The sequence below is a fragment of the Schistocerca nitens genome, chromosome 2 (assembly GCF_023898315.1).
Source record: "Schistocerca nitens isolate TAMUIC-IGC-003100 chromosome 2, iqSchNite1.1, whole genome shotgun sequence".
Lineage (NCBI taxonomy): Eukaryota > Metazoa > Arthropoda > Insecta > Orthoptera > Acrididae > Schistocerca > Schistocerca nitens.
The window spans coordinates 490344417-490356696 of NC_064615.1; the positions used below are offsets into that span (position 1 = coordinate 490344417).

The following is a 12280-nucleotide window of genomic DNA, read 5'->3' on the forward strand; positions in this document are numbered from 1 at the left end:
CATTTAAATTACAAACAAGTTATGCTGACAATTTCTTTGTTTGATAGTTATAGTTCTAATCTTTGTGAATTTATAACAATGTCTTGACAACAATTGTCAACCACTATTGTTTTCAGCCTACACATCTCATAAGTTACATTTTTTTATTGGGGGGGGGGGGGGGGGGGAGTGAGGATAAACATCAATTTTAAAAGCCTCAATGAAAAGTCATGTATGTCTTTTAGGCATATTACTTGTATACCATGAAACATGTGATTCTAAGCACAGAAGTAGCAAGCACAGTGAACACAGTTTCTGCAGCACATAGAACAATGTGTAGAGGGGAAGGAAATAAATGAAAAGCGTAACCTGCAGAAAGTAATGTATCATATTCTATATTTTTGTTGGATGAACATGAATGTTTCCATTAAAGATTCAGAGTGAATTAATGTAAGATAAAGGCACAGTTTTTCATTTCTGAACATTTAAAACAATCTTCACTCTTTGCACTACTCTAAAATGTTATAAAGATCTACATCGTCTGAAAAAGTTTGAATTTGCTGTTAATATAGTCTGCCAGATTGTTAACAAGCAACCTGAACAACAAAGATCCTAACACACTCCTTGGGGCACAGCTGAAGTTACTTTTTGTCTTTCAGTGACTCCAACCAAGGTAACATGCTGCATTCTTCCTACCAAGAAATCATTGCTGCATTCACAGATATCCTCTGGTATCTCATACAGTCATACTTCTGATAACAAGTGGAGGTGTGGCACTGAGTTAAATGCTTTTCAAAAGTCTCATCTCCTCGAGTGCATTATGTATGGCTTGCAAGATGTCACGTGAGAAAAATGAATCTCAGATTCCATACGAAAGATAGGTTTGGAAGCCACCTTATTGATGTGGAGGTGGTAATCCTGTTAGAGATAGCTCATTATTTACGAAGTTACAGCATGCTGCAAGTGAAACATAGGTCCACAAATTGTTTCATAAAAGAAATAAATGGCTGTAACTCCATCATAAGCTGCATTAAGAAGAATCTTTTTTATTTCTTAATGCTGGCTAGTTTCAGGTTCATGTCCTTTTTCAAACCATCCATATCACAAGAGTGATAATACTGGCAAAGACTGTGTACAAAAATTGCCCCTGCAGTGATGATCAGAATGACACTACGGCTGACTCAACAGTGCTAACTAGACCACACAGGACAGATAGTGAAGGCGCCTTCAAGATCTCTAGTGCAATCGAAATGTTTTTTCCTTCTCTGGATTGATCAAAATATGACTTCGGAGCTCAGACAACATATATCAATTGCACTAATGTGTCACAGTCTCCAGTTAGTAGAACTTTTCCTTGTTGATTGTCTAAATTAATTTAATTTCAGATATTTATATGCAGGAAATAAAGCAGGAGTATTTCAAATTCTCTCTGATAAAATGGTTCATCTGGATGCAGTTCATTATGAAATAACGTCTATTAGATAATTACGCATTTTTGCATTTTGAGGCAGAAGTCACATTTATCGCAAAATGTAAATTTTTTCTGGCTATATATAATAAGAAGAAATGGGAGGAATGCATGGATTAAAGAAAGGGACAATATGACATTGAAGGAAAGATACGATAAACTCCGCCAAGAAACGCAAAGAACCCTAAGACAAGATAAAAGGGAATACTATAACAATATGATCAGAGAAGCAGAGTATGATTTCCAGCATCACAGGACAAGGCAGATTTATGAAAACATAAAAAAATCCTTTGGTAAATTCAATAAAAGGGAACAGTTTATAAAGGATCAGCACGGGAAAATATTGACCAACAAAAGTTATATACAAAACAGATGGAAGACATACTTTTCACAACTTCTCAACTGCAATGACCCACTCTCTTACTTTAAATTTGAAGAACCTGATAAAATTGATACAGCTGATACAGTTACTACCCCATCAGTAAATGAAATACAGCAAGCAATAAAGAAATTAAAGAATAACAAGGCTTGTGGCGAGGACAAGATATACGCTGAGTTATTAAAGAATGGAGGCCCACAACTGGAATTAGAAACACAGGCGTTAATAGAAACAATTTGGGAGATGGAAACCATTCCTGCAGATTGGAAAACTGCAATTGTGTGCCCCACATTTAAGAAGAATGATCCACTAGTTTGTGATAACTACAGAGGAATTTCCTTACTGGATGTCACCTACATAATCTTACCAAGCTGCCTATTAAACAGACTGATACCAATAACAGAAGAACTGATTGGGGACTACCAATGCAGTTTCTGCAAAAACAGATCCACATCCACATTAGATCACTTATTCACCGTAAAACAAGTAACTGAGAAGGCATGAGAATTCAGTGTAGATGTCCACATATTATTCGTAGATTTTAAAAAGGCCTATGATAGCATACACTGACACACTCCTAAATATAATGAAGGAATTTAAAATATCATCAAAATTAATCAGATTAGTTAAAATGTGTATCGATGAAACTTTGTCTCATAAAGACACCGGTAGGAGAAACTGAAGATTTTAAGGTGTACACTGGACTGAGACAAGGGGACGCCATTTCACCTATTTTATTTAACCTTGTCCTAGAGAAGATTGATAGAGAATTTTCTAAAACCAGTCCACAAGGGATCCAGCTACAAGATGTGAACATTACAAGACTTGCCTATGCAGATGATGTAGCACTAATAAGTCGTTCCAAAAGAGAATTAATCAGAATGATGTAAAATTACTACAAAATTGCTGAGAAAACAGGATTACATGTTAATGAAGAAAAGACAGAATACCTGCCCATAAGTAAGAAAACCAGAAAAGATGCACCTCTGACTGTAGATGGATTTAATTTCAAGACTGTTGACCACTTCAAGTACCTAGGAAGTATTTTCAGTAATAACAGCAGAACAGATATAGAAATAGATGCCCGTTTATCAACAGCAAACAAGACACTTTTTAGTTTCATCAAAATTCTAAGAAAAAGATCACTTAGCAGTAACTTCAAAATCTGCTTATATCAATCGACCGCTATACCTGTGACATTATATGGATGTGAAACATTAATATTTAGAAAGAAAGATGAAGAAAAACTGTTAATATTCGAAAGAAAAGTACTAAGGAAAATTTTTCGGCCTGTATACGACAAAAATAACATGGAATGGAGAATAAGAAGAAATGAAGAATTAAGAGGGCTGAACAAACACCGCAACATCTTCAAAGTGCTCAAGAGGAGAAGGTTGAATTGGGCAGGCCATATAGCAAGAATGGCAGAGAATAGACCATCTAGAATGGCATTCAGCAGAACAATAGAAGGAACTAGAAGAAGAGGGAGACCCAGAATCAGATGGCTGGATAACATTCGGGAGGACACAATGAGGATGAACAGCAGCAGCAACTGGACAAACAGCACATTGGACAGGCAGAAGTGGAAGAGGCTCATAGAGCAGGTGTATGGTTGATAAGGCCCTTGCCACATGTAAAGTTAAAATAAAGTATATATAATACATACTATATTAACTGAAAATTATAAATGCCAATTTACTACAATATATGTTGTGTAAAACACTAATAACTTCCAAAACGTCTAAAAAAAAGTTTGTTCATGTAGAGATATATCAAAAAATTCTGGAATACATCTTTTCTTGAGCAACTAAACAATGAAATCAGTGTGCATGCGTGCGTGTACACATGTATTTCGCAATGATACAAAAGTTTCATAAAAGTGCAAATTAAGCGATACAGTCAGTGCAACAATATTCAACTATTATCTTCCTGATAGCGATCACTTCCTGTCAGCTACGTTATCTGATGGCTGCTGCCTAAAATATGGCCTTTGATTCATATGTACTCCCAAATAAAATGCAACAGATCTGTGCACTTCCTGTTTTTGGGACAACTGTGAGGGCTGTGAAGAAAACCAAACAGTTTTCAGCTGCCTCCACACAATCAATCCGCTCTGCAGTCATCCATTACAAACAACATTATGAACTCTCCTAGCACCATGGTGCACATAGAATGCACTGGAGTGGAACCTAAATGAATGTTTTCTTCACCAAGGAATGCAGAATTTGTCTGACATCTGATGATTTCCATAAGCATGCAGAGGTGGACAGGTACTAGTTCATATCGTAGGCATGCATTTCTGTGGATTCAGCTGCAGGTTGGGTGAGTTACGATTTGTGCCAGTATCCTGGATGGATGTCGGTCATCTGTGCAGTCATGGAGAATTAGAGGGTTATGCAGTAACGGGAAAGAATTTTCCATTTTAATTTACTATACTACAGTCAGTATTTCAGTGACGGGTTTGTCTTACAAGATGATGATATGCATGCACATTGGACCCAAATTTTGAACACTTTCCATCTGTTGGCAGGAGGAATGTCCTACAGCATCTTCTGACAGGTAACTGATTGTGCTTGCTTTGGGCTTAGTAGAAACTTGCCAGTACACCATAGCAAGAACCTTCTTCACACTTTGCATCATTTCAGGAGGGCCCCTGTCAAAATGGGATTGAACAGGAGTGTCTTTGTTAACTCACGGACAGCACACCTTCGAGAATCCGAGATTCATAGCAATGTAAAGATGTTCGCCATTGAGCATAATGCCTTTTTTTTTCCACGCTAAATCTGTTTTTGTAGTTTCATATGGTAATGGAAAGCCCTGGTTGAATGTAAATCATTTAAAGAGTAAAGCTAAACAACTCACAAAATATAGAGGCTATTTAGTGAGCTGTTATATTTACTCCTTTAATTATTTCTCTACCTTCAAAAGACTCATTCTTTTGTTCCCAGTTGCCCATGAATCTAAGGTCACACACATTCACAGATATGTAGAGGTAGCAAAAAATATTTTTGAGTAATTTATATCATTGTCATTAATGTGAGAGGCAGTGGACAAATAGTACTGAGATATGATTGAATAGGTGCCACATCATTAAAGGCCTCATAGAAACAAAAGATGGTAGATAGCGGCAACACATTGTGTTTAAAATAACAATTTGATGGTGTAATGTCTGCAACTGTCAGTTACTATAGAATAGTATTATTTTCAGTCCCAGACACGTCATTTTACAGCTGTTAGTAGTTTCTATATTAAAATTTCATCAGATACCAAGTACTATTGTTTCTTTACCCATTATGACTAATGGACATGCAACCACAGAATTTAATTTCTTTGTCTTCATTCATCTCTGAATGGTAATCTGTACTGCCTCTTTGCCCAATAAAATTAAGCTACCCTTTTGCACAAACCTATCTTTGTCTTTGATGCACAGCATTACAAGGATGAGTCAAATATAAATGGGAATTTGGTCCTGAGTATCAACAGTTGGTAGGACCAGACCCACACTTCTAGTGTTAGGCATGGGGAGAGTCAGTCGTTACATACTTCCAACAGCTTCATCAGTAACACTAACAATGTTGAAGAAATGGGTGCACATCTCCGCTGTGCAATGCATAATTTAAAATTTCTTGCTTGTGAAGCAGATCAAGCAATGGAAATTTCACAGAGAGAGACTGCATAGTTTGGTGATCATTGTGTTTATCTGACACAAAAGTTCAAGGAAGGCCAAGATCATCAGCAACATGATCAGCATCCTTAGACTAGCATTACATATGAAAACATTTGTGCGGTTTGAGGCATTCTTGAAGGTAATCTTTGGGGGAGAGTATCAGAAATTGTGGAACAGGTCAGAATAAGTGATAGGAGCTGTCAAGTGATCACCACAAATGACCTACAGTTCTGTAAATTGAGTTGCAGATGGGTCCCTTGCCATTTGACTGAAAATCTGAAGCATTAGAAGGTCTGTCAGAATCTTACAGCAAGCATTTTTGAGTCAGATTGCCACCTGTGATGAAATGTCGTTCCACCACTGCACTCCCAAATCCAAACAAGCCAGGAGAGGAGGGAGCCCCAGTGTAAGCAAAGACTCAACTGTCAGCAGGCAAGCTTCATTCAACTCCCCCCCCCCCCCCCCTCCTCTGAGAGCAGCAAGGCATTTTGTTCATTGATTTTTTGCATGAGTAACATACAGTCAGTGCTGCATACTACTGCAAACTATTGAAGATGAGGGTTTACACATCATCCCAAAAGACGAGACCAGCCAATTTGACGGGTCATTTTCCTTCATGACAATACCAGGTCTAATTCTGCTGCTCTAACGATTTCCAAACTACAGGAAATGCACTGGACTGATCTTGATCGCCCTCCTTAGAGCCCAGATCGGTCGCCCTTTGATTTTCAATTGTTTGGACTGCTTAAAGAATCCCTAAGAGGGCATCAATTGGAAGATGATGAGGGCATGGAGAAGTTTGTGCTCAGTTGGCACCTGACGCAACCAGCTTCATTCTACGATGCTGCAATACAAAACCTTCCTTCTCACTGAAAAATGTACTTCTAAAGTGGGGAAACTGTGTTGCAAAATACATTGTAACTGTCTTGTTTCTCAATAAACAATTTTCTGTAAATGAAATCCCATTTGTATTTGATTCACTCTTGTATATTTCTCTTTCTGCAACATTTGAACACTTTATCAGTGATGATCATATCTGTTTCCTGATACACAAGACATTTTCTGTTCCTTCCATCCAAATGGTGGAATGATATGCACCACACGAAGCCAGTGTATTAAATAGTTGATCCAATATTTCATAAGTCTCTAGATTTCCTACAAGAACTCAACTCTCTTTCCTAGTATGCAGTTATTTTCCATCAGCACAGGCTGTTTGTTTTAACTTTTCTCTATCTGAATCTCAGTTTCTGAATAACATGTCAAAGGGTTGACTTATTTAGCTCATAGAAGTCTTCTATTTTATTTGTAAATTTTGTCAGTGTGCTTGCTGCTTTTAAAAAAGATTTTCTCCGTAGAAGCTGTGATTTTATTTTACTTAAGACTCCTTTTGTGAACTCGTGTTAAAAACTTCTATTGCCCGCAAGAGCTCATTTGTGGTGGTGCAAACCTTAAATGTTCTTGGCATTCTCCTGAAATTTGTCTCACCATACATTCTCTGATGTGTGGATTTTCAGCATTTCTCTTTACTGTCTGTGATATCGAACTCCATGTCCTATTCTTTTATAGCCTTAAAATAAGAATGCCCACAAATCACAATGGACATCTCATAACCTCCAATTTTTCAGGTCTCTCAAAACTGCAAAGCAACAAACTGTCACAATTGTCTTACCTGAGTACATAAAAATTGATGGTAGCATGTTTCATACTTACCTGACATGACACTCTGACATACTAATAGTAGCAATTAGAGGCACATTGCAGCACAGGTGCCAAACAGCCTGGCAGCCATATGCACGTGGTGCTCAAGGGTGCAAAAGAAAAACAGTGCATGCATGATGTTAGTGCTCTATGTAGAATTATGTACATAAAAACAGAATTGTGATAATCTGTACATTGTCTTTATTGTCACAGAATAATTATTCAGAAAGCAACTAAAATCAGCCAGTAATGAGTGAAGGGTTATTTCTTTAAACTGTGTACATGAAATAATTTATTGTACAGCCTCGACATCCATTGCTCTTCCAAGCTGACAGTTCTCAAACAGTTCCCAAAAATACACGGGTACATTGCGTCATTCCATCTAGAGTATAATACGTACTAAATGAAAGAAATACTCTATATTACCAGATCTTGGATCAGTCAACATTACAGTATAGTGCCAAATGTTTTCCAATGCTTTCCAAAAACCTTGGAAGATTGAATTTACCCATTTGCTTATGTTTACGATCTCAAAACACTGTGCTTAACTTTTACACAAAAATCCTCAGCCTCACAGAAGTTTCAGTCCTATCCAAAAACCTCACCGTTGGCACTGCACACAAATTTAAACATATGAGACTAGTAAAAGATCTACTCTCCTCCACCCAATTCCTACAATGGAAACCCTTCTTTGCCATCAATCCCTACAAGCAAAGCCAACATAATCCCAACATTGAACCCCGCCTCTTCCAGTTCGTACACCATCCAGCCATGATCCTCCTCTCTCACACCTAATCATCCCCTGTCGCCTTCCAAGAATTCCTTACCTACAGTTTGGCCTCACCATCCTTCCCAAAGTCCCTTCCCTAGACCTAGTCTGCAAACAGGTTTCTAGTGACATGTGACATATCCCCCCCCCCTCCCTCCATCCAACCCACAATCCCCAAGAAACACTACAAATACGTGGCCCCTTCATCACCCAGTACTATGGTGGACTGGAAAAATTGATCCATGACCTTTGTCAAAGCTGTGATTGTCCACCACTATGCCTTAAATGAAAGACATCACACCCAAGATCCTCCCCCCCCCCCTCCTAAAGTGATGATGATCCATGCCCACCCAACCTCTTAAACATCCTAGTCCATCCCTATGCCACTCCCAACCTCATCCCTTTGCCATAGGGATCATATCCCTGTGGAAGACCCAAGTGCGAGACCTGCCCAAATTTGAGGCATGCCCAGTCACAGGCTTATCCTACCCCATCAGAGGCCAGGCCACGTGTGAAATCAGCCGTGTCATATACCAGCTCTGTTCAGTCATTGCACTGCCTTTTGTATTGGTGTGACTACCAACCAGCTGCTCACCAGGGAGAATGGTCTCCTCCAGACTGTGACCAAGAGCAAAGGTGACTATCCTGTGGCATAATGTGCAGGTGAACATAACATGCTGGATTTCAATAGCTATTTCATAGTCCAGCCCATCTGGACCTTCCCCTCAACTACCAACTTTCTGAACTGCGCAGATGGAAGTTACCGTTACATCACATTCTCTTTGCCAATGCACCCATCAGTGTTTTCCCCTCCCTGCTCTTCTTCTTTTCCACTAACCCCCCCCCCCCCCCCATCCCCACCTTCCTCAATAGCCTCCTGATGCTGTACTCGTCAGCCTTGTCCTGCCACTTTCTAGTCCCTACATGCTCCATCAAACAACATTTTTCCTCCACCCATATCGTGCTCTCCCCCCACACTCAAGATTGCTGCTTTTGTTTAATGTAATGGTTGCAATCTGGCCAGAGGTAGCGGTTTTGTGTGTGTGTGTGTGTGTGTGTGTGTGTGTGTGTGTGTGTTTGACAGAGAAGACTTACTTTTCAAAAATGCCTCATAAAATTTAATTTTTTGGTTTTTCTGTATGTTGCATTTGATTTCCACACCAAGTTGATTGGGGTAGGATTGGGCAGTGTGTTTTGATCCATTCGTAGTCTTATCATTGGAACTTCACAGTTTTTACTAAAAGAGTTTTTGCCAAGATCTGGCTAGGAAAGGTTTTTTTAGGTGTCACAAAGACAACACTTCCCAGATAAATGGCAGACTTTCGTAGGTAGGTATTTATGAAAAGGGTATTGATAACATTCTTACAATTTTTTATCAAATACGCACAAAAAAGTTTTAAAAAGGGTGCTAATAGCATTTCTGTTGACCACTGTAAATAAATACACATGCCCCCCCCCCCCTCTTAGTTTGTCAGTTTTAACACCATCCCTGTCACTGTTTTTTTATTGTTCTAACATCAGTAACCTAACAGTTAATAATAGTGACAGCAATGCAAAACTATCTACACTAACACAAGCATATAAGGTGTAAGTTTAGGCATGGGATATTTTATAGGGAATCTGTATTCAAAATGTGTAATTGTATTTTGTAAAGCATTCGTTAATATTAACATGTGTCTCTCTTGCTTTAAAAAAAAATTACGAATTTGCTTACCCTTGAAGGTGATGCTGTGCTGCCCCATCTGCTAGAATGGGTGCGTTTCCATTACTTTCACTATGAGCGGCAAGCTGCAGCGATGATCACTACCAGTGGTCGTAGCAGCCCAGCAGAAACACAGGCAAAATACTGGGAAACCTTGACGGGCCTCGTGCTGCAAGGTCGCACTGATGCGGCTCGTGCTGTGCTGAAGCTTCACTCAGCTGCCAATGGAGACGCCATTTGTGCAGCAGATGCATTATTCCAAACGATGCCAGTGTACTCAGTGAGTAATAGTGTCCACCATTTCCATTTAGAATTGAAAACTGTCAGTCTTTTTGCCCTCTTGTATGATTATCTGTGCTATTTTCATGAAACTGCTGTGACCTTCCCACCTAATATGAATTCAGTTCCATAGTATGGGAGGTATTAATTATTTGCACATTTCCTAATGGCGATTTATGGAACGTACAAACTTAAGGGAAAACTGTTAAAAATAGTGTTTGATATAAGATTCTTAAATAGACAATAAATGCAGTGAATCTTTTAATATACTGTGGATATGATAAATTAAGGAAAACCACAGACTGTGAAAACTCAGGGAAGTATAAATCAGTTAATGTGAAAGTTAGGTGTGCACTGTTTTGAAACTTCATGGCAGATGTAGACTGTGTACTTGACCAGGACTCAAAACTCATAACTTGGCCTTTTCCTGGTCCTGTTACATATGTAGGAAAGCTTCTGTAAATGTTTGAAAGTAGAAGAGAGATACTGGCATAAGTAGAGCTGTGAAGGAAAGCCAAAAGTCATACCTAGATATCCCGCAAAGGCAAAATTCTTGTTTCTGGTCCCAGTCCAGCACATGCTTTTAATTTACCATGAAATTTATATATTGTTGTTCCCTGTGCATAGTCATCTTCATATTTGAGAGCAGAATATAAATTGATGTTCTCGGAGTGACGGAAGACACTTCCTACACACTCTGTGAGAATAACCGGCAGATAGGAAGAAGCTCAAAGACAGAAGTGTCAGTTAGATATTCATCCTTCTTTTATTCCTATGCTGTGGTGAAAATTTCTAACAGTAGCTTCAGCATCCAAAATTTTTAAACAGAGCAGCGGTGATCAGTGTGTTCATAGGATAACTTCAGGTGTGACATGAGGAAGCATAGGGGGCATGTGACCATTGTGTACACCTGAATCTTTTTCCACTGCTTCAATAATTCTTCACTTCCCTGTTCAGAATTGATTTATTGGCGTATTTTGGGCTCTGACCATCATAAGAAATATCAAAAATAAGAAAGTACTCTGTATGGAGACAATTATTTTTGATATTTCTGCTGATGGGCAGAGCCCAAAATGGGTCAAAAAATCACTTTTAAACAACAAAGAGAAAAATTATTTTAGTAAGCTGTTCAGCAATGGAAAAAGATTAGTTTTCATAGCATAGAACCACTACCCCTTAACAACAAAGGTGTTAGCTTGCAGCACATCTAGAAGGCTTATGAAAGTGGTATGTATGGTTCATCATGCATAGCAGAGTGGGATGTTTTTACTAAAATAGACAAAATAATGTGTTAACATGGGCAGTTCTTCAAAATCGCTTCAGAGCTCTGTTTTACTACAATATTAATACACATATACATGTTCATATAGTAACAGCATTATTCTATTTAATGATATTGGTCCAGTATAGAAATGCTTTAGGTTATTTTCCTGTGTTAAAAATATGTCTCAGATTGTTGTTATTCTGATTGATTGTACCATTTAAATGGCATATCTGATCAATATTCTCACAAAGTATGTGTTATTTTTATGTAGATAAAGTTTAAAAATCATTACATGTCAAGATTTGGTCACATGATCAAAACATTCTGCTGCTGGCTGATGCTCTGGTGATGTCATAGCCTAGGAGTAAAGATGAAGCTACACATGTTACAGGAGTGTTGGTCAAAGTTACGACGTTTTTATGTAGTTTTTCTGCAAACAGTTTCTCTGTTTAGTAGCATATACAAGCTACTTCGAATCCAATCTTAGGTATGGTATTGTTTTTTGGGGTAACTCAACAAACATTGTGCGGATACTAAAAATACAGAGAGAAAATCATTTGAAATGTGTGCACTGCAAATCACAAAGAAACATGTCGATCATCAGTTAGAAAACTTAAAATATTAACTCTGCCATCCTTAGACATATATGAGATTATTATGTTTTTGTACACCAGACATGAATTATTTGAGGGAAACCATAATGTTCATTCACATGATACTAGAAACAAAGAAAATTTTATGCTCCCCACCCATAGCCTCAGACTGTATGCCCAGGGACCTCAATACATGGGAATGAAAATTGGTAATAAATTAAAAGGGAACAAGTTGATGCAGATGAATTTAGTTTCACTTAAAAGAAAGCTATTTGAGGTACTGACACTGAAGTGTTATTACTCAGTGAATGAATTCATGCAGGACAAACTGGAAATTTGAGCTGGCTACATTGTGTTACATATTCCAAGAAATATCCTTATAGTGTTATTATTTATTATAGTGCTATTATTTATTAATGTAAAAATCATTGTAACTGTGTTATAAATTTTTGACATGTTTCCTGTACGCAAACCAAAGGATT

The 12280-nt window shown here is 38.1% G+C and overlaps 1 protein-coding gene across 1 annotated transcript in view; it reads left to right on the plus strand.

The window, feature by feature from the left end:
* Positions 1 to 12280, plus strand: part of LOC126236435 (nuclear pore complex protein Nup85) — a 149847-nt gene that overhangs the window by 51451 nt on the left and 86116 nt on the right. Inside the window, exon 5 of the mRNA XM_049945738.1 lies at positions 9683 to 9942. Coding sequence (XP_049801695.1) covers positions 9683 to 9942 — 260 coding nt within the window. The remainder of the gene's footprint in view (positions 1 to 9682; positions 9943 to 12280) is intronic.